The sequence below is a fragment of the Python bivittatus genome, unplaced genomic scaffold, assembly GCF_059951505.1.
Source record: "Python bivittatus isolate LINGU-HERP-01145 unplaced genomic scaffold, Pbiv_v1 ctg000020_np1212, whole genome shotgun sequence".
NCBI classification, from domain to species: Eukaryota; Metazoa; Chordata; class Lepidosauria; order Squamata; family Pythonidae; genus Python; species Python bivittatus.
In genome coordinates, this window is record NW_028277030.1 from 114,460,091 (window position 1) to 114,485,750 (window position 25,660).

The window sequence follows — 25,660 nt, forward strand, 5'->3', positions numbered from 1 at the left end:
AATAAAAAAAACCCTAAAGTTATATGAAAACCCAGTACATGCTCTTTACAATTTTTTGAAAAGAGAAAATGATGTGAAACAGAGTAAAGTATAAAACATGCCACTGGTTCATGAACTTCATTATGCTAGAAAGAAAAAGGAAAAAAAATATCAAAGCAACAGACAGTTGCCATAGAAATATTCAAGGAGCTAATGCTTGTTTACAAGAGACACGTCTCTATTGTGTTTTTTTTTTTTCCTTCAATCCTTTCCTAAAAATGGCAAATCAAAAAGCGACTGAGCAAAAAGAATGACTAGCGGCATTTGAATAGGAAATCAAGCTTTGTATTTCAAAGGAGACAGAATTCTAATAATATTTGATCCACCCTGTTATTATTTTTTCCTGTTTAGATTACATCCCTGCTGTAGCTGTTTTTTTAAACTTAATTTTCACCCTGGAAAAATTAAGATAAAAAGTAAGGCACCAAAAAAAACCTCTGCCATTATAGCAATAAACCACTATAAGGCTTGTTCATTCTTGCAGCTTAGCTGAAAACTGTGCATGTGCTGGAGCTGTATGTAGCATTTCAGATTAAGTCTCCATAAAAAGGTATTATTGTACCCTATCAATTAAACCAGACTTAAATACATTAGAATAATGTCAGTACTGGACCATAAGGTGGGCCTATTCCATTTCATTTCTATGCAGTCCTTCTCATAGCCATTTTGATGGGCAAAAAGTATTCTTCCCCTTTGCTGGTAACAATTTGCTTATCAAATGTATAATTAATTGATAAGCATAAAGAAGATTCCTCTTAATTCATGTCAGGTTCCCAAAGGGATACATGAAAGGGATTATGTTTTCTCCATATGGTTTATTGGTTCTTCCAGCAATGGAAGTATACAATGCAACTGTGCTCTTTATGAGGATCCCATGTATTTATAAATAGCTCATGATGCAGACCATACATACGCTTTGATGGAATCTGCTCCACAGTCACTGAATGTATCCATGAAGCTTATGACACAATTGTATTAGTTCTATAAAAGCATAAGAAAATTGATCCAAAATGATTTTTTTCTGATAATGTCAACACACTGTGCTTGCTTCTAAACTGAAATTATTCAGAAGATGGTTCATATTTTATTTCCTTTACTGCAACATACTTTGCTACCTGGTAAACACTCCCTTTTTCGTAAACACTTCTTCCAAGATTCATTCATGTTGTTCTTGTCATCATGACCCATGTCAAAATAATTGTAATATTTGTTTTTACATTCTATGCCATGATCACTTTTCATAGGTTCCCAGTCTGAAGCACGTTCTCTATCCATATCATGGCCTCCTTTCTCATTACTTAATATTGACTTGTCCTGATTACCATGTGGCCCAGCATTTGTAATGAAAATTTCATTGGCGTGTATCTGCTCATCACTCCTATAAACAGGGGAACTGTTGATACCATATTCCACTTGTTGGGAACAACTTGGCAAAGACACAGAAGAAGAGGTGGAATTCCCCACTGCAGAATTAGTAGATAATGGTAAACTTAAATAATGGCTGCCACATTCTTGATAAAAACAGCATGTGTGGATTTTTTCACAGTCTTCCCGTGCCATCCGAAGACGCTTCCTATAAGGACAGTCATGAGACATGAACCACTCTTGAGCTGAAGTACCTCCAAAAGAGCAACTAGGGAAACACCAGTTGTTTTGCATGATAATCTCTCCATGAATTCTCTTCATTAAATTGTTTATAAGAACAGATCTCCTTAGGTAGACTTCAGGGTCATCAATGTACTTCAGTTTTTCCAAAGACATGTAAAGAATATGTGCCCGCTCCTCAAATACAGAGATTGTCTAAAATGAATAAGAGAGAGGAAATAATAATAAAAAGGAATGTAGCGTTCATTAATTGAAACATGCCATTGAGATTTTATCCATCCAAACATCATATAGTATTTGGGCAGCTGTGCTCTTTGGCATGGGAGAATCTACCAACTTTTATCTTTATCTTTTATTGATTTTATTGTAATTTCTTTATTTGATCATTGTGAGCTGCCCAGAGTCAGAGCTGCCGTATCAAACAGGCCGCATGCACCAAAGTCAGACTTCCTAAATCAAGGAAATTGGATCTAGCTAGCAACTGAAAGAAACCACAGTGCTTGAATGTTTACTAATTCAGTACTAATGCACCTTTGAAGAGCCCTTTTAACAGAAACCTGCCACTATATAGAACAATATATGCAAAAGAATAATTATTTTAGGGAGAACAGCCGTCTCTAGGAGATCTGGCTGGCACCAAACCTGGTGTCATTCCATAAGAATGCCAGGATGGAACTCTTCCGCGGGACATTTGAAGTTTGATATTATTTTACTGATCGTAGCAGCACCTTGGTTGTTTATTAGTATTTTGTGCTATGTCTTTATGGTCTGTTTAATTGTATACTTGATTTAGTTTATGCTGTAAAATGTTGTCATTTCAAATATGGCAGTATACAAGTTTAATAAATAAATACACTATTACTAGGTTTGGTGCTCAATCCATTATTAATTACCTATTTTTAGAAAAGCAACAGAAAGCAACAAAAATAGCAGATTATAAAGGTTCAGGATTAACTACACACATATACATACACATACACTAATCAACATGTTTCTATATAAAAAATCTCATTATAAAGGTTCAGCACCAGGTAAAGTAATTTAAAAAAAACATAATAGTTCACTTCAAGGCCTCTGATTCAACTGCACTTACTACTGCTTATAACTACAAACTGATAAACATCTGGCAGGCTGTTTCATGTTTGGGGTAAAACTATCTACTGGTTTCTGTCTAGTTCCCAGTGGAAAACTATCTTTTTTACAAAAAATCACCACTACTTTTGGCAATCCTACTTAACAAAAAAGTCATGGTCTAAATGAACCATGAATTCTGACATTCCTTGGGGACTGAATTTTGATTTTCCAGATGTCCAGACAATATAGCAGCCTTGCAATGTTCTCCTTTTCTGTATTATTACAGACTGAAAGAAAGAAAAAAATCAGTCATAAGGATTGTTAAACTGGTGTCTAATTTCATAATGAGATGCTTGTGAGAAGAAGAAAGAGAAAATGGAGAATAAAACAGGTGAGGATTTGTACCCTAAATGCAGTAAAATACTATTGTCCTAGAGTGCTGTTCTGCAGAAACATTTCACTTGTATGTTTGTGTCTGTGTATGTGTGTTAGTTCTCAAATATTAAAGTTTCCAGCCAGCGCACCCAGAAACATGCTCTGTGTCACTGATTCCTAAGCAAAGCTATAAAGTAAAGCTTCCTCTTTGCAGAAATTCTGCTTCTGTTTAAAATTAGCATCTATACACAATTAACACAATGATAGTAATTTTACTACCTATCCCAATCAAGAAAGCCAGGTGAATGGAAACAAATACATTTTAATGTCACTGTCGTGTTTTTTTTAATTACATGGCCCCCTACAGAGTTAAGTATAAAGGAATTGTACTATTGTTACTGTTGCTGTACATTCAGTGTTGCTGTTGTTGTGGTTGGTTGTTGTTATCATGGATGCTTAGTATCTGAATGGAAAAAACCCCAGAAGGCTTTTCTATCACCTTCTCCTACTTGCATCCTCCAAACACCTCTCTGGAGCGCTATGGAACTTCCTCAAGCAACATGGGAAGGGGAGCTAACAGGTCTAGTCTTTACTTTTTCCAAAACCTGGGTGATTTCTCTCCACCCCACAGTCCTGCCCTCGACCATATTCCATACTCTGCCGGAAGACTGCAAAGATGTTTGCAGGGGGAAAAAGGGCAGGTAAATCCCCTTCTGCCTGCTTTTTCCCACTTCCAGTATACAAGTCAAGGTGTTTCTACTATATTTTTCTCAATCTTCAAAGCACTTGGTTAACATGATCACAGGGTCAAAGTAGGCCTATCTTACTTGCAGCCCAATGAAAACTTTTATACAATGATTGTTTACTTTAAAAACAATGTGCCTCCTGCTCAAGTCTCAATGTGGTTAACTACATCAAGACCAAAGCCCCATAACCTACTGCTGTATTACATCAAGACTATCACTAAATGCAAACTTATGATTTGAGCCTTAGCTACATTTTTTCTCATTTTGTATGTGTTTATTTTACCATCTTGAGTTTTTAAGAACTTGGCAGGTTGCGCACTATTTTATGACCACTAGTTGGATAGTACAAGTTGTCCAAGAGGGAATTTTTTCCCTTATGTTTTACACAACTCTGTTTACCTATTCTGTGAATTTGAGGCTATATTTGTTTAACAGCAGGATCTTGCCCTGGAGGGGAAGGACTTGTGTCACTTGAAGTTGGGACTTTATTCCCTGAGGCTACTCATCACTCCATCCACTGGATAAAGCTACTCTGTTGTACTTTGTGTGAAAAGAGAAAATTAACAAGATGAAAGCATACTCGCATGTTAGAATACCATGAATGTCTTAGTATAAAATTCAACAAGCAAAGAATAAAATCATTAGCTATACTTTTTAATGACAGATCTGAAGATGATCATGAGGGAAAAGCAAATCTGCAGTACAACTACAGAGCGTGTTCCAGAACCTTGGATCAATTGCCCGGAGCATAAATACTGCAGCATTTATGCAGAGAAATCTCTTCTTAAATGTAGCAGGGCTAACATGTATCCTTGGCACATCCTTGAGTGATGCAAAAGGTAAGATGCCCCTAAATGTTACTGATTGTGGATGGACCACAAGTTTTTTGAACGGGCTAAACACAGGCATGCTAATACTTAAGCTGTCCTGTCATTCTTATAACAACTTCATAAAGATAGTAGTGACTCTTATTTTAAAATGAGAGAGAGAAAACAGGCTGACGAATATTTTTTTGTGAAGGCTCTCTCAGTAAATTTATCACATTGAACTGGGATTTGAATTGGCCCATCAGGTTCATAAGTCAGAACCTTTGTGTCTTCATCTCCATAAAACATTCTGTCCATCTCCTTCCCTCATTATAGGCAACAGATAACATCTGAACTAGGAGATATTAGATTTATCAAGTAATACAAATTCATATAATATGCTCATCTTTGGACAGTCTTTAGAATAGGTCAGACACCTTGGCCTAGTAGTTAGATTTACTCTGTCATTAAAAGACAGTAAATTGCCATTTTTTCAAATTGTTATTAGATTTCTAGATTTAGATTACTTGCTTCAAATTTTATATCTCATTCACAGTAGTGAATTCTTGTTCCCTAGCATGAAAAATCAGAGCTAGCCAAAGATACTGACTGCATTTATATGTCACGTGAAAGCAGATATAGTAAATTAACATTGGGAAGAACTGATGTTTCAACTATAAACCCTGATCTGAGACTCCCGAACAAGCCCAGAATGGGATCTAAAAACAATCCATGGCTTCCAACTCTGGCCTAAATATCATAGTAAACAAATGATGGAAAGAGCATCTGAGGTTTGTTTAGCCACTTCTGTGGCAAGAAGAATCAAGTGGGAGCAATCAAGTAGCATACATCTGCAAGTTGTTTCTTCATGATACACCAGCACTCTTCCTAGTTCTGGCTTACTATAATGTAGCCAGTGTTATTGGTCATCTCTGATGTACATGCAATGGGAGATGGACTCAATGTTTTGAGTGAGAAAGATTCTGTACTCAAACAACCATAGATTTTCCAATTTGTTCAGTGGTCAAGTATGGAATAGGAGAATGAAAAATTCCATTCTCATGAAGCCAAGTATTAATTTCTGAGCTGGTACAAAGAAATTGCCCAGTCCAAATTTTGTTCATTAAAACAGAATTGATATCAATAAAGAAACTAAAAGAATCAGCCAATTCATACTATATACTAACAGATTACAAGTTTAGAAAAAGCAGGTATACTTTTTTTTACAAAAACATATTACTATTTATGGAAACTGAAATACATTGCATTCAAGCAAATGCAAGTTATACAACTTCAAATCAGAAACTCACAAGTAATGGCTCTTTGAAACTTACTTTGGGTGTACAATTAGTGAGTGGGGGATGAAAATCGTCTTCTTCCACATATTTTCTTTTAAAATATGTGATCTTAGATGTTGCTATAGGGTTTGAATTCCCTCTGTGGTGTAGTCCTGTGGAAAATAGATTACATATGATAAATGATGTAAAATGTGTCTGACAGATACAAAAGAAAAAATATTCCACTTGTCTTTACTGTGTTGGAACTCTAATATATATTTCTATATATTGTTTGGTAATATTAACAAAACAAACATGTATTTAATAACAATTTATGTGAAAAATATATTGAGCCAATGGAAGGTTTTGCTGAAAGATTCCTAAGAAACAAATCTGTTTATTTAAGCATAGTTGTCACATCAGTTTAAACATTCTTTACATACTTGACTTTAAGAAAGTTTTATTCTATGTGTCCAATCCATCTGAAAAAAACTACAGCTTTCTTCACTGAACTGGTATTTGGAATTAGCACTTACTACCATTTTAAAAAGACTAATTAAGTTTAATACATTGCTAGTAAACAGTAGCTACTCATAATCTTCAAGATTGACTTAACCAGAAATATGTTTAGTGAAATTATGGCAGATATTCTTGAAAGTAAAACTTTTTATATTCTTTTTTCACCATCTCATACTTTTACCTTATGCCTATATGTTCTTGAGAGATGCTATTAAAATGTTAATAAGGATGAATAATTAATGCTGAGATAAACCAATTCTATGGAAGTCAAGAGCCACAGAGGTAAGAAACTATAGAGTTCCTCTATGGAAGTGGAACTCCCACTTCATAAAATCTGCTGCGCTTGAGACAGCTAGGGAAGAAAGACAATGCAATGGCGTGTAACTCCACTGGTGTTTGGATGCAAAAGCTAGCATATCTTTTTTTCTGACCCAAAGCCTCTATTTGGTCCAGATCCTACCTCATTCTGTCTTTGAGAGCACCATAGTAGCAGATTTTTCCCAACAATTTCTGCAGCCAGCTTCTACTTCCGCAGGTAGCCTTCCCTTGTACCATAAAGGGTGTTGCACAGTATTTTATGTTCTGCAAGGATGCCCCCCAGAAACCACGTGACTGCATTTTAAATGAGAGATTGCTCATACAACTTGATTTCTCAGCAACCAATTTTCTAATAAATAATTTCCCATGAAATGTGAGTAGACAAATGTAAGATGATGATGCTACTGTCTCAAGGGCATGCGTTTTTTATTTTTCCAAATTTTTATCTCCTTTCACAACAGCTCTCTTATTACAGATGATAAAGTAGATTTGAATAACCCCTTCTGACAAGAAAGAACAGTGTCCTTATGGGTAGACAAATCTTATTTGTAATTTGTGTATCAAATATGCATAATTTGCTCTGAACCAATTTGAAATGTTCTTTAAATTCAATATAAAGGAAGTGATTTGGAACAGGTAGCCAAAATGTAATTACTCTGAGCTCTTTAGAGACTGATGGATACCATAATCTAGTCTGGTCATAATACTCCAATCAAACAGTGTGCTACCACAGAGAGTGAAATTTTAATTATTGCTAGTATTTAATATGGGCACCTGTTTGGGAATCATTGTATTTTTTCCTGTGTTAATTGAAACTTGAAATAAAAGGTGTACAAGATGAGTGAGCACCAACTTCCTTTTCAAAGAGGATACTGCAGGACTTAGCCCAGGTATTGTTTTTGATGCTAAGTATCGGAATAAGTCATGTATATATAATTATTTATGTCTAAAATATTGTTTTGGCAACTAACAAAATGTTTGTAGTTACTACAAGGAAAATATTAAAGCATCTAAACAATCAACACCATTTGGGGGGGGGAACCTCATAGATCAGTAGCTACTTAGTTTATACTTACTTTTATTAATATGGATTTTTAATTTTAGCCTTCTTTCCTAGAAGTCTTTGTAACATATATTTAAAATCATGCTTCTTAGACCACTAAAAGAGTGTAATCTAAAGCCAAATTTAACATAAGGCACCTTTAAGCATGTTTAGAATCATAAAACAACTACGATCTGCTTACATATATTTGAATAGAGGCAAAGAAGAATCAGGGCTCTAGTCCAGTTAAGATGCTCACTTAAACCAGGGTGGGAAATCTGCAGCTAAGAGACCACATGCACCCTATGGTCTAATTTAATGTGCAGAAGCAGAAAGCAAGGGAACTATGCAATCCTGCAAGGCTGAAAGCTCTATTTTTGGCACTGGGTTCATATACCAGAAGATCTCACTTCATTCATCATCACTTGAAGCTGCCTCCCCCACTGACTCTCCCCATGGGTCAATGGCCTTTTATAGGAAAAGGCTCCTCAACACATACATCTAAACCATGGTCAAGTGATCAGGAATAAATCATGATAAGCCTCAGCTTTGTCTGCTTTCCTCCTTACTGCAAGAGGACTATGAAAGTTTCTGCTCTTAGTTTACAGCAATCCACATTATGTCCAAACTTGAGAAAATACTATTCATTTTAATTAAAGTTAGTTAATCAGCAAGGATGTGGAACCACTTGACTCCAGTTTGTTTTGGCTAACTTTGGTTAAAGGAGACTTCAATTCAGTAAGTTCTGACCTAGCACAAAGCTAGGGCTTGTTCTATAATAAAAGCAGATTATTTCATTTTTCTTCTCATGCAACAGTAGGCAGGAGAAGCACTCACCTAAATCATCACACTGAGATCAATTCAAAATTCCCTCTGGAAGGAAGTCAAAGCCTCTTCCCTAAAGATCCCAGGATTTGTCCTGAACACAGACAGGGGATGGGGCTTCTTGTGGGAACTCAGTGAGGTGAGAGAGCATAATATATATTTAAGTACAGAGAAATTATTCTTAAATGGGGGTGATTTAGCAGACTTGTCCAAACAGTCCATAACATTTCAGATTACAGTGGGAGCTCATGCTATTGCCATACAAAAATGAAATAGTTCAAAATGGAAAAAATGAAGCTGTGCTAGAATTCTACTTGGTATCTAGTTTTGTAGCTTTGGTTTGGCTTTGGAACAAAAATGTGTACCTTTTATGGAGTATCATACAAGGAGCTCCCCCAGACAGTCTAATATGACACAGTCCATGTACTATTTTACCATATCATCCTGTTTATAAGGTCTAACTCCAAAAAACACCCTCCTTCATTTCTTTCTTTCTCTCTTTAAATACAGGTATTTTATATAAATTCCAAGGTTCATCTGCACCACTCACACAGGTAATCTGAGATTAATGTTGGGAAATGCCTCTCAATTTTTAAAACAGACTTCTACCAAGCATCTGTCTAGAAGTTGGGTTTGCTTTGGAGTTAGTCCCTATTCCTATTTTTCTCACCAGAGCTCAGAAAAATTTAACAGTGAAGAAAGGACCTTTGAGAAAGTTGTGCAAAATGCTTTTTAAAATAATCAATTACCCTTGAATGAACAAAGAGGGTATCAGAGAGACAATCCATTGGCAGGAGAACCAGCAAAGGAGGCCTTTGCCTCCAGTAAATCTAATTCACCACCACAAATCATGATCACAGCCACATACTACACACACACACACACACACACACACATACACACACATATTGGCCCCCTTTTGCTTTTGGGACATGGAAGGCAAAGCAGCAGTGGGGACAGAGACAACCCTCCGTGCTAGGTGCTCACCCAGCCACCATAGGATAACAGTTTAAGCAAAAGCTTCTCCTTGAAAAGCATTAAGTTTAAAAGTTTTACCTTACAGAGCTTTTCTATAGCGCAGTTTACCCTAATGCATCTCTTTCTGGTTCATCAGCACCTCACCCCACCCCTGCCTTTCCTTTCAGTGGCCACTTACTATGTGAACTGCATGAAATGTCCATGTTTGGACAAAGCTCTCCTCTGAGTGCCAGAGACTGGGGAAAAGCAGCAGCCAGACTGAAAGGATCTTGCCCCAGTGCCCTGCTGGTGAGCTTTCCTTTAGCATCTGGTTTGTTCACCCCCTTTAGAAATGGAATCCTGAACCAGAAATACTTTTGGTCAGTTCAGACCTCTTCTAAATCTCACAGAATAATCCGGAGCTAAAAACTCCCAATCTGATCTGCCTCACAGATTGGTTGTGGGGAAGAAATGAAGGCAGAATCTAGCAACAGCAATCGAACCAATATGATGGAGCGCTTCAAATGTTGGACTCGGACTCAAGTTCCCACGTCCCCTCCATCATGGAAGCTGGCATTTCTGGCCAGTCTGCCTTTGAGCGCCAACCACCCCACAGGGCAGTTGGGAGGATGACACGGGGAGTAATTCTAGGCTCGCTGCACTGCGCTCCAGGAGGACCCCGGGGAGGACAGCGAGCTGGTCTGTAGGGTTACCTGAGGGTGGAGGCTGCCCAGCCGGTGTCCGGCCGTCGCTGCCCTGCGGCGGCGGCTGCTGTTGCGCCTGCCCCTGGGCGGTGCTGCTGCCGGCGGCGGCGGCGGCGGCGGCATCCGAGGCGGGGCTGCTCTTATTGCAACAGCGCGCTTCCCATAGCGGCTGGAACTCGCCGGCTCCTTCGGAAGAGACAATGGGCTCGCAGAAGCTGCTCAGGGGCAGCACCAAAGTCATCGCGGCGCCTCCGATCTGCAAACGGAGACAAAGATAGCGCGGCCAGTCAGGTCAGGCAGCCGCCGCCTTTCCTACCTCCCCCGCCACGCGCCCGCGGAGCTCGCCCTGCCCTGGCGTACCCTATCCGGCAGCGGCCATTGCGTGCCTGCGCTCCGCAGTCAGCCTGGCATTTGGTATCTCCGCCGAGCCCTCGGTTCCTCCCGCTCTGCTTGCCTTCCGTACCCGTTGCCCTCTCTCACCCGCTCGACGCCGATTGCCTTCAGTTGCGCAGCTGGATCAAAACTCTTCTCCTTCGGTTCCGATTTCCCCTTCAGCACACTGTATTTCACCTACTGCTTAAACGGGGAGGACGATCCCGAGAACTCAACCACCCTTTCCCCCGCGATTCACGTGGAAGTAAGCGCCGCTGATTCCAGGGTCTCGTCTTACTTCCAGCCAAAGGGTTCAGGATCGCAGTCCTTCCCCAAGAAAGGCAAACCTTTCTCCCCGTTCACTGACCGTCTGCCCCAAAGCCCTTGGCTGCTGCTCTCCACTCTTAATTCAGATTTCCTCTACAGCTGGGGGGGGGGGAAGAAAGAAAGAAAGAAAGAAAGAAAGAAAGAAAGAAAGAAAGAAAGAAAGAAAGAAAGAAAGAAAGAAAGAAAGAAAGAAAGAAAGAAAGAAAGAAAGAAAGAAAGAAAAAAAGAAAGAATCCAGACAAACCAATCTGAGCGATATTCCCAAATTGCAGAGGAATCACTTTATTCTCTCCAGATACAGTGATCCCAGCGACGGCATTGTACGTTTGTCTCTTACGTGTGGCTGGTTGGTTGGCCTGCCTCTCTCTGTCTCTGTCTCTCTCTCTGTCTCTCTCTCTCTGTCTCTCCCCCCCCCCCTTCTTCCTTCTTTTCCTCCCCAAGCGAAACAGAGCGAGACTCTTAGGTAGTTGTTTCCACCAGCTCCGATTGGGCTGAACTGGATCTGCCTCCAGTCAAAACACTGAGATTAAGACAGAAAATTGGCTCCGGTTTCAAGCCGTGAGTTGCAATCCCACAGGAGCCAAGCACAACATCAGTGGAGCAAGCAGAATATTAAACAGGAGCAGGGATTCCGGGGCCAGAGCCAGGCTGTAAGCCATCCATCCAATCTCATTGCAAGAGAGGGAAAGGGAGAGGGAAAGGGTGAGAAACAGAATTTCTGAGGAGAGGCAACCCACATTACAATGTGCTTTCTACAGTAATTCATCTACTCCTTGGCGCACAAGCCAGATGTTTCCTCAGCTCTATTCTCTACTCTTCAAGAAACAAGAATAATTCTGTTTTCCTTTCTGAATATTCTCAAGACAACTGATGACTGCCAAAAGGCAAGTTTTCTCCAGAGTAAGAATGCAGGGGTGCTGGTAATAAATAGAGAATGAAAAGGCAGGATTATGTTAAGAATTATAATCTGTCTGGGCAAAATTAATAAGGAAAGATAAAAGCAGATTCATAGAATAAGTGAGTTGACAGGGATTGTATAGATCATCCAGTCCAATCTCCTGCTGAGCTTGGGAGTCCACTAAACCATGATCTTAGTCCTGTTTTTAGTTTCAACAAAAAACAGATCTGCCCCCTCTTGAATAAGAGAGCCTTTCGGATATCTGTAGACCACTACCATATCTCTTCTTAGTGATTCCTTTGGCAAGTTAAATATGCCCGGATCTTTTAACCATTCCTCATAAAGCTTGGCTTCTAGATCCCTTTTCATCCTGATAACTTTTCTTTGAACCTGCTCTAGCTTGTCTACATCCCTGTTAAGGTGTGATTCCAAGAACTGGACATAGTACTCCTAAATACAGTCTAACCAGCTTAAATACAAAAGAAGTATTTCTGTTGTCTAGACACAATGCTTCTGTTAATGCAGCCCAAAACTGCATTGGTCCTTTAGCTGTTGCATCTTCTTTGGTCATGTTATGGTCAGAGAACCAGTTTGGTGTAGTGGTTAAAGGCACCAGGCTAGAAACTGAGGGACAGTGAGTTCTAGTCCCACCTTAGGCACAAACCAGCTGGGTGGCCTTGGGCCAGTCACTCTCTCTCAGCCTTAGGAAGCAGGCAATGACAACCCACTTCCAAAATCTTGCCAAGCAAACTGCCAGGAGTCAGTACTGACTTGAAGGCACACACACAATGGTCAATTAGTTCTCTTAGATCCTTTCCATGCACACTGCCTCCAAGCCAGGTTTCCTCAATCCTATTCCTGTGCATTTATTTTTTCTTACCTAAACATAAGTCACAGTTGAATATCATTTGTGTTATTGTTGGATTTAGCCCAGTGCTCAAGCCTACTGAGCTCATTTTTTAATTGGGATTTTGTAGTAGCCAGTCTCTTTAGCTTGGTGTCATCTGCATCTTCCCTCCCTTTCCTCTTACGTTATTTATAAAGTTGTTAAATATCATTTAGATGATTATGGAATCCCAAGTAACCCCATTTGATAATTATAACTACTCAAAGGGCAGTAAAGAACTATTTACTAGCACCCTTTGAGTGTGGTGGTTCAACAAATTGCAAATCCACTGGACCAAATTTCTTTTATTCCACATTTATCCATTTTATCCACAAGGATATCATAACAGAACTTGTCAAATGCTGTACTGAGATCAAGGTACACTATATCTACAGCATTCACTTAGTCTATTAAACTAGTCACTCTGCCATAAGAAAACATAATACTAATCTGATATGACTTGATCTTGACAAACCCGGGCTGGCCCCTAGTGATATAGCACTCTTTCCCAAGAACTCACAGACATGTTGCTTCACAATCTATTCTAGGACAGCCATTAAACAAATAGCTCTGATATTTCCCCAAACCTCCCCTTTTTAAATATTGGAACTATGTTTGCTCTTATAGAAATCAATTCTGTCAGTTCCTTCAACATACTGCAACATAATTCGTCTGGCTCTGGAAACTTCAATTCATTTAAGATAGCAAGGTGGGTTCTTTGTAGACTTTTATCAACCTGGAGCTGCATCTCTCCCTTTCCTCAAGCATGTTAGAAGCGCTCTCACTCTCTTCTCAGAAAGCAACCATTGTTCTTATGAGACTAAGAATGACTATTACAAATGAGGAACATTCCAGATTTCCTCTGGATTGTATTTAAATGTCTGAAAAACAACTTGTCATTTCAGTCAAGAATCAAAGGGGGCTGCACTTAGTCTTGCGCATAGGAGGACTAGGGCCAGAATCACTGGCTAACGTGTGACTATTTCTCTTAATTGCCAAACATGAATGGTTAAGATTTGGCAATATTTCTATTGGGTTAAAGATGAAATATGTGTTCCAGTTTTAGCTCAATGCTCCTTTGCATATTCTATATGTTGAAGGAGCTAGTAGAATGGATTTCAGAACCACATATGTGCATTTTTTTAAAATAGCCATGGTTTCTGCTACTTTTACATTTCCCACATAGAATGTATATATACATGGGTATGCGAGCTTGTGTGTGTATGGATGTACACTACACACACACACACACATATAACTCCATCTCTACCAGATCCCAATTTCCTGCCAGTTAGGAGACTCCTCAGTAGTATCAATCCAGAATAATTCAGTCACAGTTAAATCCCTTTGAAATGAATGGGGGTTAAATTACTCGCTGCTATTTTTTTTTTCAAAAGACTTTAGTATCACCAACTTTCCCTGGATCAGGAACTTCATTGTTTAGATGATTATTTGTATTGCATAAATTAACCTATAAATAAATATCCTAAAGAATATTGGTATCTCAATATTATTGCCAGTGTTCAGTTTAATTCATGTTAAGAATATGCAAAAGTATATAGTTCTACTATCATGTCTGATCAGAATTAAGCTCTATAAAGAGCAGCAGAATCTACAGATGTCATTAGATTCCAGATCCCATTAGTCCCTGCCAAATTTACCAGTGGTCTTGAGAGATAAGTGATAAGGATTTAAACCTAATGACACCTAGAAAACCACAATTTCTCAACTCTTAGTATATAAGACTACAGCTTCAGTTACCCACCAACTCTTTCCTTCCTGAAACAAAATTGAGTGAGACTCTTAGGTAGTTCATGACCAGAATCTTGAGTACTTCCATTTTAGAAGAGAAAATTAGGCTATAGAAGTGTTAAGATACATACACTAATTGGGGAACAGAAAAATCTAGACAGATTATGCAGAAAATTGTTTTCATATAAAGAACAGATCATCCTTCTAGGATTGGGTCTAATCATTAACTTCTGCATTTCAGTGTATGATTTACAGCTAAAATACTGACAGTCCATTTTTCTGAAGTATTTGCTCACGCCTATAATTTATGAGGAAGTAGGAGATCATATAAAGATGTTTAAGCAGATGTTTAATGTCTGTTCTAAAAAATTTTACATAGATGAATCTCACAATGAATTTCTAAAGGAATTATGAGGTTCAGGAGCTATATATGTTACTTCTACTGCTCCAGTGCTTCTGACTTCATAACTCTTCTAAATAAATACTTGAAAATATACAAAGGTCAGCTTTTGCATTTATCATTGCTGCAGATTTTCAGAATGTTTCTATTCTTGCTTTTGGAATGTTTTCCATACTCTTTTTTGCAGAACTCTTCTAGTTCAGAAATATTCTTAGATCTCTTTGGATGTACATACTGCATGTTTAAGATTTCCCTACAGATTTTCAATAATATTCACGTCTAGGCCATTCCAAATCTAAATCTTTATTTTCTGTAATCAAAAAACTTTACAGTTGATTTGGAGTTATGTTTTGGATTTTTGTCTTGCTGACATATCCAACAACTTTTCAGTTTCAATTTCTTCATTAACTGTGGGACCTTAGTTTCTAGAATATGTTGAAATTTAGTTGAATTCAGTCTTCCTTCCACCTTTACAATATTTCCTATGCCACAGCTACCATACCACACCAAACCATACTAAAGTCATCCCATGCTTAATGGTTAGCAAGGAGGTTTTTAATTCAAATGCCTCAGCCTTTTGTCTCCAAATGTATCTTATATGGTTGTAGCTAAACAGTTCAGAGTTCTTTGGTTGAAACCATTTCAAGCTTATCAAGTTTTTCTTTTGTATATTTTAGACGACTTTTGTGATGAGGTCAAAGAAAAGATTTACTTCTAACAACTCTCTCATCCAGACTACTGTTGTATAAGCAATGTTGTACTATGGACCTGATGACAACCACTCCAGTGTCAGCTTAACTTTTCAGCAGGTCATTTGCAGTGATCTATGGATTCTGTTTTGCAAATCTGACCAGTTTTCAGACAGTTCTGGCAGATATTTTTTCTTCCAGATGTTGCCATAAGTTCAACAGTACCATGTCACTTCTATTTCTTGACAGTGTTTCTCAGAGTTGAAAATACTATCTGGAACCATTTAGATACTTTTTTATAGGCTTCTCCTGCTTTCTAAGAGTGAAATCCTCAATTTCAAATGCTCAGACAGCTGCTTGGAGGAGCCCATGGTTATGAAAGATAGATATATAGGGAGAACAACATTCACAACCTAAAAGGTTAGAAAGGTCAGAGTATTTGTTCATCTGTAGAATTATCTTCAGCTGGCTAATTGTAGGCCTAATGAATCAATCTTTTTTTAAAAAAAACTTATTAACAACTTTGCAGTTAAAAAAAAGTAACACAAAATCAACTGGAAGGTTGTCCAAATTTTTGCATCTACCACATTTACTGCTTTCTTATTTTAATCTGTCAACAAATGCACATAAAGAATATGCATTCAAATTGGCAGACAGCTGTGATGTTTAATTTTGCACCATGTGGAGCTTATATCAGCTTCCGTTTAGGGATTCATTGAGACATCAACTTTGATCAGGGATACCTAAACTTTGCATGCAAATATACAGACTGGGTTCCTGTACCAGACATGACTCTCTGCTTTCATACACAGGGAATAAGGCTAGATGAAGATGATCTGATGGAAGGGTAGCTGCAACTGTGTTCCCATTCTGTTCCTCATGCAATTTGTGTCATGTGAGATATAATATAGGAATGTAAAAACTGTAGAATTCCAGGAATATATAATACAATTGGCTAGACCTAAATACACTGTCCAGATTTCCATACCAAATAAGATAGTGTGTTCATAATGTCAGATTTTTAGAAGCCAGCATGATCATAAGACTCTGCAGAGGGCAAATGATGGCACATGCATCATGACATAATCATGCAAATAACCCAATTTACATTGTTGCATCATGACACAACTGATTCAAATTAAATAATTGTGTCTACAATGTGCCATCATTTTGACATCATAATCACATAATGCCCATGAGCAAGATTCACTCAATAGGAAATTGTCAATCTGGCAAACCTGAATCCACATCCCAAATCTATTATAAATGTTATGTCCAATATATTTTAGGAGGGATACTAGCTTTAGTATCCTTGAGGCTAGTAGGCTTCATAATGCCATGAGAGAATCACCTGATTGAATAATGGGATATTTCTGTTATTTTCCTGCTATATCCTTCTTGTACACTGAAAATCAGTCTTCTCCATGAGAACCTGAACTAACTTTCCACAATAGAGGAGCATTTGGGGACTTCCACGCTAGTGATTATAGGGTTATCAAGCAAAAAGCTAGCAATATAAAGCCCATCCACATTAGTGATATATTGTATCAGCAATGTCTGGATGTCACTATACATTGTTTTCATCATGGAACTGCTATTGTTAAACATATAGACTGTATTTATTTGAAATACTTTTCAACTTCTTATCCAGGCAAAGCAACCTTAAAGTGATTTACATTAAAATAATTAAAAGAGTAAAATATAAAATGAAATTAGCTGAAATAATAACATAAAACATTTGAAATAACAGCAAACAGGAAAATAATAAAGAGCATAAAGTAAGAGTGATATCAAGAACCATTTAAAATGAATTTTGCCTAAATTTAAGTCTGCTTCCTTATTGTCCATAGCTAGGCTTGATTTGTACTGATGGCTGAATCTTATGAGTTGAGGCTCATTTAAGATATGTTTCCAAAGCTTTGTCTGGGCTTCAGTGGTATTGAAGCCTAGATGAAATTTGTATTGAATTCAATTTATAATCCTTAGGCTACCATGGGTTTTCCATGTTGCCAGCCAACTACATATATTAAGAGAACACACTGAGGCATCCAAGGAGCCTGAAGGTTAAAATTTCATTGCATGAGTGTAGTTCTGCTGGGTGACGGACTATTTTGCAGTACCATTTTCTTGCTATTCTTTCACCAACTATTCCATTTTCACTTACTATTCCTTTAGAATCATTATGATGCTAATGAGAGAACTGTAATGATGCCATTCACAATGTCAGTGAAAAAAGGTCTTTATGCACTTCTAGAAAGCCACTAAAACAGAAGTTAAATTTAAAATACTTGTTACAACAATGCTGCAAATCTAACTAAAATCCCTACAGGCCAAAAAGTAGAGTTGAGATGGAAGCAATGTTGGGTATTGGTAGGGCCTCATTAGTTACCCTATATTCTGTAGCAACAGCATGTGGCATTCCTCATTCTCAAACTCTTTGATTTCTTAGTTGTATGAAGTCATTCTTCTTTATCTATACTTACAATGAGAAAATGTATTGAATTTGCACCCTTGGATCAAGAAGTGTGTATTTATAATAATCTGACAATAGCATTACTTGATTTTTAAATTTTGTGACTAAAAGGTAATAATTAAAACTAACATCAATTTGTATTGGCTGATACCCATTTCATCTAATGCAGAGTCTAGTGGGTAAAAACATGGCTGGTATAATGCATAACCTTATTAATTTAAAGGAGAGATAATCCCAATGTCTGTTTAACTAAATATGTCAGTTAGTGGAGTAAGTCATTGCATACAAATCAAGAGTATATATGTTCCATCTTTAAAGTGATGTATTATGGATGTATCAACAGCACTAGCATTTTCCTTCTTTTTTTTTTTCATTCTGGCTTTTCATTTCATTCAGGCTTTTTGTTTGTTTCTTCTTTTTTTGTTTCTTCTTTTCTGTACATTTGTGCACATCCCCTGAACATTTAGTTTAAATTTAATAAAGTACTGTACAAACACAGAACAACTCTAATGTCTCCAACAAATGGCAAGTATATCTATTCACGCATGCATCCATCTAGAAGTAGTCATTCCAGCTTGGCATTTAAAATGGTAGGGCAGGACTTCTAGTAAATTCAGCAAGGCACTTAACACAAGGGGAAAGCATTCATTCATTCATTCATTCATTCATTCATTCATTCATTCATTTTTATCCACTGCAAACAGTTAAGGTAACTCAGTAGTTTACACTAATGCAATATCTCACTATATCTGTCAGATACACAGAAGACTTCAAGGAAGGTTATATCACACATACTAGTTTGCTTATGGAACCTTGAATTCTTTTCAGTATGTATTTTGGTTCACTTGTTTGAGTAATAAATCTACTTTCTTATTAGATTACATATGAAACAAAATTGCTGCTCCTTTAACAATTTGCAAGAAGGCAGAATTGTCACCATGCCTACCACCATATAATTAAGATGGGAGAAACTGCATTGCTGTAGCTATTCATAGTCCATATGAATTCAGGAAACCTTGGTTTTACTGAATTTTTCCCTGAATTCAGATGCTTCTAGAATGGAACATTTTGCTACTTTTTTATTTTGCCAGGGAATGGCTAATGTAAGGAGAAAACTATTGTCAAAGATTTTACTTAGTAGCTTTGCAGTATTTTACAGCAAGCCTTTTATGTCTTCCTTCCAATTCAGTAAGTATAGGATTTTTATTGTCTTCACAATTCAATATTCTTAGGAACCCTTCCTTCCTTCCTTCCTTCCTTCCTTCCTTCCTTCCTTCCTTCCTTCCTTCCTTCCTTCCTTCCTCCCTCCCTCCCTCCCTCCCTCCCTCCCTCACTGGTGGCTGTAAAGATGGCTTGGAAAATATGTAAATGCAGACAATACTTGATATATTCTGTATGGAACTAAGACATGAAGCCAAGACCCTGCTTTTTTCCCTCAGGCAAGGAAGTTAGGTGAGCCCATCTGCAGGGGGATTATTGATGTAGATATATGAGATGTGAAGTATTTTAATTCTGCTGGTGGTTTTATTATTGTTTTTAAATGGATGTTAGCCACCCAGAGTCATATGACAAGTGGGTAGTCAAACATATTGAATGAATGAATGAATGAATGAATGAATGAATGAATGAATGAATGAATGAATGAATATAGAAGCAGACAACCAATTTCCCATCTGAGTGTCTGGCAGTATACTCATGTATCCATTGACCATGCTGGCTGGGGATTAGGAAAAGTTTAGTTTCATATGTAATTATGAAAAGCACAGTCCAGTATATCTGGATGGCATCAGATAATGAAGAAATGGATATAAAGTGGTAAGGGCCCAAGAACCACAGTTATCTTTCCATTCAAGATTAGAGGAAAATTCTTAAAATTCTGTAAAGCATTCTGATACCTACTTCAGAATGGCCAAAATCACTCCCTCTTGAAATTAGACATGAAACACTGATTACTTTCTGGATCTATCCAATAATCTGCCTCCTGCTAGTCACTATGAGCCAAGAAGGGTATTTTCAGGTGTCAATTACTAAAATTGTACAACTATGAACTCTCTTTCATAGGCTGAACTATATAATCTGTGATGTCCATGTCCCTATGCATGCAATTCCAATTCAGTGGCAATTTTGGAAGGGACCAGTAGCAATACCCAAGGCTCTGGGAAGTCACATGTGGCCACAGGTAATATATCTCAAGATTAAAGGAGGAACTTGCTGATATCCATGAACAAAGGGTTGAAGGGAATGGTAAAATAAAAAATGAGATAAAACAAAGGAAATTTAAATATGTGTGATGAGTAGGTTACACTGGTTCATAGTTTTCTCATGTAAGTGCTGATCTGACTGGCAACATAATTATCACCCAGCTCATTTCTGTTAAGTATTACACTGAAAATGTAGATAATAATAGCATTACATGTGTATTATTTTCCAAAAACAGCACAGGGTTAAATCAGGTTTCAACATTCATGTACTGTACAAAATCACATTCTAGTGCTGAGATACTCATCTTTTAAACAAGATCAGTATCCTTGCCTACACTGATAACTGTCCATTCTTTTTCCAGAGAAATATTCAAAAATTCCCTGGCCTGGAAATGGCAATTAGAATGGCAATTAGAAATACAAAACAGTCTCCAAATCTTACTGAACTACAGGTCTAGCATCTTTTGCCATTGGCCAGGCTAGCTAAGAATGCTGGAAATTGTAGTTTAGCAACATCTGGAGGGCTACAGATTTCCTATCCTTGTCTAGAGCCATATACATACAGAGAGAGAGAGAAAGAGATTGATTTGTACAAATTTAAAAATAACTCAAGAATATTAGTATTCCCTGAGTACATAATAAATTTTCAGTACATTTATGTTTTACAATTATACTCATAAAAAATATTCATTAAAAGGCATTGGTGACAAAACAATTTTCGTTGTTAAAATTTATCATACCTCTGTTTCCAAAAATATTGGAATTACATTACATCTCAACCAAACCAATAATAATTTTACTATCAGTATTCACCAAAGTCTAAGACATTTTTAAAAGAAGTTCTTACTTTTTTTTTTTTTTTTTGGCCAGGGCAATAATATATAGGGAACCAATCTGAGTATTCACAGGTCCAAAATAAAATGCCAGTGTGGTCTTCTTATTCAGAGATGATTTTAAGGTACCAATTAACCAAAACAAAAAACAAAACCCCAAGCCCCAAATAATTCCTTTAAAAAAAAAAACCCTTTACATTTTATGCTTCTTGTTTTCCTGTGTATAGCCTTAGGATTCATTACTATTCTTCTGAAATCCCTATAAACAGCTGTTTCAAATAGCTTGATTTCCTGCACTTTCTTTTTAAAATGTTGGGATTAATTAAATGTCAATTAACTGACATCATTTCTACACAGACTTTTTAGAATCTACTATCTACTATCTATATTATATCTAAGATATAACTGCAATAGTTATAATGAATAAGTTTGTAGTGTTTTTACATCAGGACAGAGTCACTGAAGGCACAAAATATGAAAAACATTACATTCACTTCTCAATTCTAATATGACTATGGTACATACACTTCCTAATGAAGAATGACTCATGGTGAAAGAAATGAGAAGAGTACAGGTAGTCCTCGCTTAGCGACCACAATTGGGACCAGCAACTTGTTCATTAAGTGAAGCGACTGCTAAGTGAAACATCATGATTTTACTATCTTACTTCAGCTTTCCTTTGCTTTACAGACTGCAAAGGCTGTAAATGCAAGGACTGGTCACAAAGTTACTTTTTCATCACTGTCATAACTGCAAACAGTCACTAAATGAGGCAGTTTAAACAAGGACTACCTGTATGTCTCCTTTCAAACCTGAATGGATACACAGTTTAAAGATACATGCAAATTCATAAGTTCTGTTTTGTTAGAGTATCTAGGAACCTGAACTGTATAGAGTTAATTCTAGGAAGACTTTCATATGATATAACAATTAAGAACCTGTCAGTACTTTGAGAATAATAAAATGTTTAAGATTCTAAACTAATCTTTTCCATGTGCCATGCTTCACTACCAAGCTACTGATAACACTGATATTTTTGAGTATATAAATGTTGTTTCTGATATAATGTTCCAGTTATCTTAAAAGCAATTTCCTATGAATTTTTTGAATAGAACAGCAGTACTTTGAGATGCATCTATTAGCAGGTTTCTTAGATTTATTCCATTATATTTTGTCTTCTGTATGAATTCACCCCAGAAAAGTCACATAGATAAATAATCTCTATGAAATATTTTTATACAAAGGCGTTTATATGAATGATTACTTTTAAAGGCCACATTTATCACATGCATGATATTTTGTGGGAAACAATCTTAATACAACATAACTTACAGACCTGCAGAGCAATTGAGTTTCATGTATAAGATTGTTATTATATAATATTAAATTCAAAATGACATGTTGATAATATTAGGCTTAAAGAAAAAACAGGTCAAGGGAGCCCTGGGTGGGTTGATAAACTTCTCTTAACCAAGATCTCTAAAATCACATGTTGGTTCTTTTGATTCTTTAATTATTCTCTTTAAAATAAGTACCAATTAAAATTGCCTTTCCAACTGATTTGTACCCCATTGCAGCAGTACACAAATGTCACTGACACAATAAATTAGATGGTTTATGAGTTAATTATATTGCTGCCTTCTTTTCTGTCCACTGAATAATGCAAACAAAACCAAAGTAAGTGTTCTGAAAAAAAGGCAAGTTGTCTTTGCTGTATCATGTGCTACTTTCCATGAAGTTTAAGAGCTATTATTATACTTTTACAAGATTCCTTCTAAAAGAAATAAATACCAAAAGTAGGATTCCAGGGAACTGAATCACAAAGATTGGCAACATGCTCTCAAAACCAAATCCATTCTTTGCAAAAGTCTACAGCAGCTCCATCACCTCTTAATTCCAAATTAAAATCAATGCAGGGAGCTACTGTAACAACTTTTTAATGTTTTCTTCTTTTAAATCCCCACCCTTTACCTTAGGGGCTTTACTTAAGATGCCATTTTTAGATCAAGTTGGACATTTTTAATGATTGAGTCATCATGGCAAACAGGGAAAATGGGAATCATTTGTCTTCACATGCGAAGGCACTGCAGCAAAATATTACATATAAACACCTCCAAAAATTGGCTAGGACAAAAAGGTGACAGAAGAGCTAAAAGAGAACATAGTTAACACATGTGCCATTATATGTCTTAGTATTATGCTGTATTGTCTTTCTGTTGTTACTGCCTTATTTAGTACACTTAGAATGGTTCTCTTAGACTGATGCAACTTATACTGGCAACATTTTCTAAGTGGACTAAATAATCTCATTTCCAAACATTGCAAGAGATATATTTTTCTTCTCAGCTTCAGAAATTCACCTTACTGTACATTATTTGTGGCTGTATATACAATCTGTTAGTTGTGCCTTTTAGTTTGTGTGTCTACATTACACACACACATACAAACACACACACACATACATAATCCACATTTACAGTAGTTGAGGTCAGTGGCGATATTCTAACTGAATGTTATAGTTTCGCCTAAACCCCATTTGCTAGCCATGTCATCTCTATAGAATATAAAAATAAGTGTGTGTGTGTGTGTGTGTGTGACCAAAACATGTGTATGTGAATGATCACAGACACTCAGACACGTCTGTAGAAATCGTACCCACGTTCTGAAGGCGCTGCCGGCCAGTCCCAAAAAGGCTGACCGGCAGCTCTCCCCCCGCCCCCGAAGGGGAACTGCGAGGTGGTGGATCCGCCAAAACCCGAGGAGCCCTCGGGAAAGGAGGCTGAACGAGGGAGGGGGCTGTTTGAGAGGGAGCGATTAATGAAAACTAAAGTGACCCGGTTATTTATAACCTGCTGAAAAGGGTCGGGAGCTTCTCCCTCATAGAGACCCTGGCACAGAGCGCGGTGTCTAGCAAAGGCGGGCGAAGACGGGAGAGAAACAGAAAGAGAGCGCGCGAAGAGGGCAAGAAGGGCGCAAGGCTTCGCGTAGTTTCCCTTCCTCAAACGACGAGAGGCTGCCAATTTCACACATACACGCGCGCACCCCCCCCAAAACACCAAAGACCGGCGGGGGGGGGTAGTGATGACGGCGGCGCTGGTGAGAGAAAAGAGACGGCTACGCCTCTCACGGTGAAGACCCCAGACAAACACACCGGGCGCTTCTCTTCCTTGTCTCCCCTTTTCGCTCCAGAGGGGAACCAGAGTCCTCAGCGGGATCCTGGCCTCTCCTTAGGATCGGTCATACTGCAAATTCCTTGGTTTTCCCTCCGACCACCGTCCTCCCCGCCCCCCGCGCCCCGCGCCCCGGCACCTTAAGAGAGACGCGCGCTTTATATCCCGTCCCACCCACCCCCTTCCTTCGGCTGAGGAGCCATCCTCAGAGAATGCAGATGCAGCCTGGTAGAAGCTGAGCGGAGGCCAGAAAAATCGTGGCCCCCGCCAACCCTGGACACCTTCGCGCGCACACACACACACACACACACACACCCGCCTCCCGTAAGCGCCTCCCCTCTCCAGCCGCGCTTGAGGGCCACGCAAGCCGCTTTGCCGTTGCCCCGGACCACCTTCTCCTTACCCGCGGCTCTGCGTGACTAGCGGCGGCGGCGGCGGCGGCGATATTTCCCTCCCTCTGGATCCCGCCGGCGGCCTCTTTTAGGCTTGCCCTCAGTGTCCGCTGTTGCTCCGGGGAGGGGGGAGGAGGACTGTCTCCTCCTCCCGCCCTCGCTTGTGTGCAGGAGGCTGTTGTGGTTGATGTTAATGAGACTCGCTCCCAAAGGAAGAAGCGTGTGAAACCAGTCAGTCCTGTTTCTGCACATTCATGTACACCCCTGGATATGATATTATACATACATACACACGCACGCACCGACGCACACACACAGATTTCATCTCAGGATGCCCCCGGGGTTAGAGAGGGAAAGGCATATAACCAGCGCCTTCTAGCTCCTGCTGCAGCTGGCAAAGGGAGGGAACAGGACGAAAGACTCTCTTGTTCTCTCAGCAATCTCTGCCTCTCTGTCAGCCTCCAGCTAGGACGAAAGGAGCTCTGGCACCCGAGGTTAAGACCCTTCGCCCTCTCTCATCCTCTTTCCGCATCCTTGTGGTGCAGAAGGGCTGCCCAGGCTGAGGCTTAACTTGTTCACATCAAGGAGACCATTGTTGTTTATGGAGCCCTGCATTTTTTTCTTTGCAGTCCTTTCATCTCCCTAAGCCAAGGCACCATTGATATGAACCAGATGAGGAGCTGGAAGGCCAACGGTTAGCGGAGGTGGCTGATCTGCAGGATAAGAGTTTCCGTCTGGGTCTGGGAGGCAGAACACCTTTGACTGCCAGATGCTCCTGTGCAGCTCCTTTTGCCTTTTTGCCCTGCTTGTGCCTTGAGGCTTTCTGTCCCTGAAAGGAAGAACGTTGAAAATCCTAGTTATGAAGATATAATTGCCTGGTATAATTGTTTTTGTTTACACTGCCCAGAGTGGTCTTAGAGTTAGGCGGCCTTATAAATTTATAAAAGAAAATAAAATCAATTAATGCAAAGGATAGTTCT

The 25,660-nt window shown here is 38.5% G+C and overlaps 1 protein-coding gene across 5 annotated transcripts; it reads right to left on the bottom strand.

Moving 5' to 3' along the window:
* Positions 1–220: 220 nt before the first annotated feature.
* On the bottom strand, positions 221–24,783 carry SERTAD4 (SERTA domain containing 4). 5 transcript variants are annotated; one of them, XM_088147151.1, is made up of 4 exons: positions 24,692–24,783; positions 10,297–10,543; positions 5,980–6,095; positions 221–1,839 (listed from the first exon to the last, which is right to left on the bottom strand). In XM_088147151.1, exons 2-4 carry the CDS (start codon positions 10,526–10,528, stop codon positions 1,117–1,119), a joined length of 1,071 nt encoding a protein of 356 aa, XP_088003277.1. In that variant the 5' UTR covers positions 10,529–10,543; positions 24,692–24,783; the 3' UTR covers positions 221–1,116. The 5 variants fall into 5 exon arrangements, with proteins under 5 accessions (XP_088003277.1, XP_088003313.1, XP_088003303.1 ...); XM_088147187.1 differs by lacking the exon at positions 24,692–24,783 and adding an exon at positions 11,324–16,213; XM_088147177.1 differs by lacking the exon at positions 24,692–24,783 and adding an exon at positions 11,231–16,213.
* Between the last annotated feature and the right edge of the window lie 877 nt (positions 24,784–25,660).

Coding starts and splice junctions, on each gene's coding strand:
- SERTAD4 (XM_088147151.1), bottom strand. CDS start 10,528: ATGACTTTGGTGCTGCCCCTGAGCAGCTTCTGCGAGCCCATTGTCTCT. Junction 6,096..10,296: donor TGGGCAGCCTCCACCCTCAG/GTAACCCTACAG, acceptor TATTTTCCACAG/GACTACACCACAGAGGGAAT. Junction 1,840..5,979: donor TCACTAATTGTACACCCAAA/GTAAGTTTCAAA, acceptor TATTCATTTTAG/ACAATCTCTGTATTTGAGGA.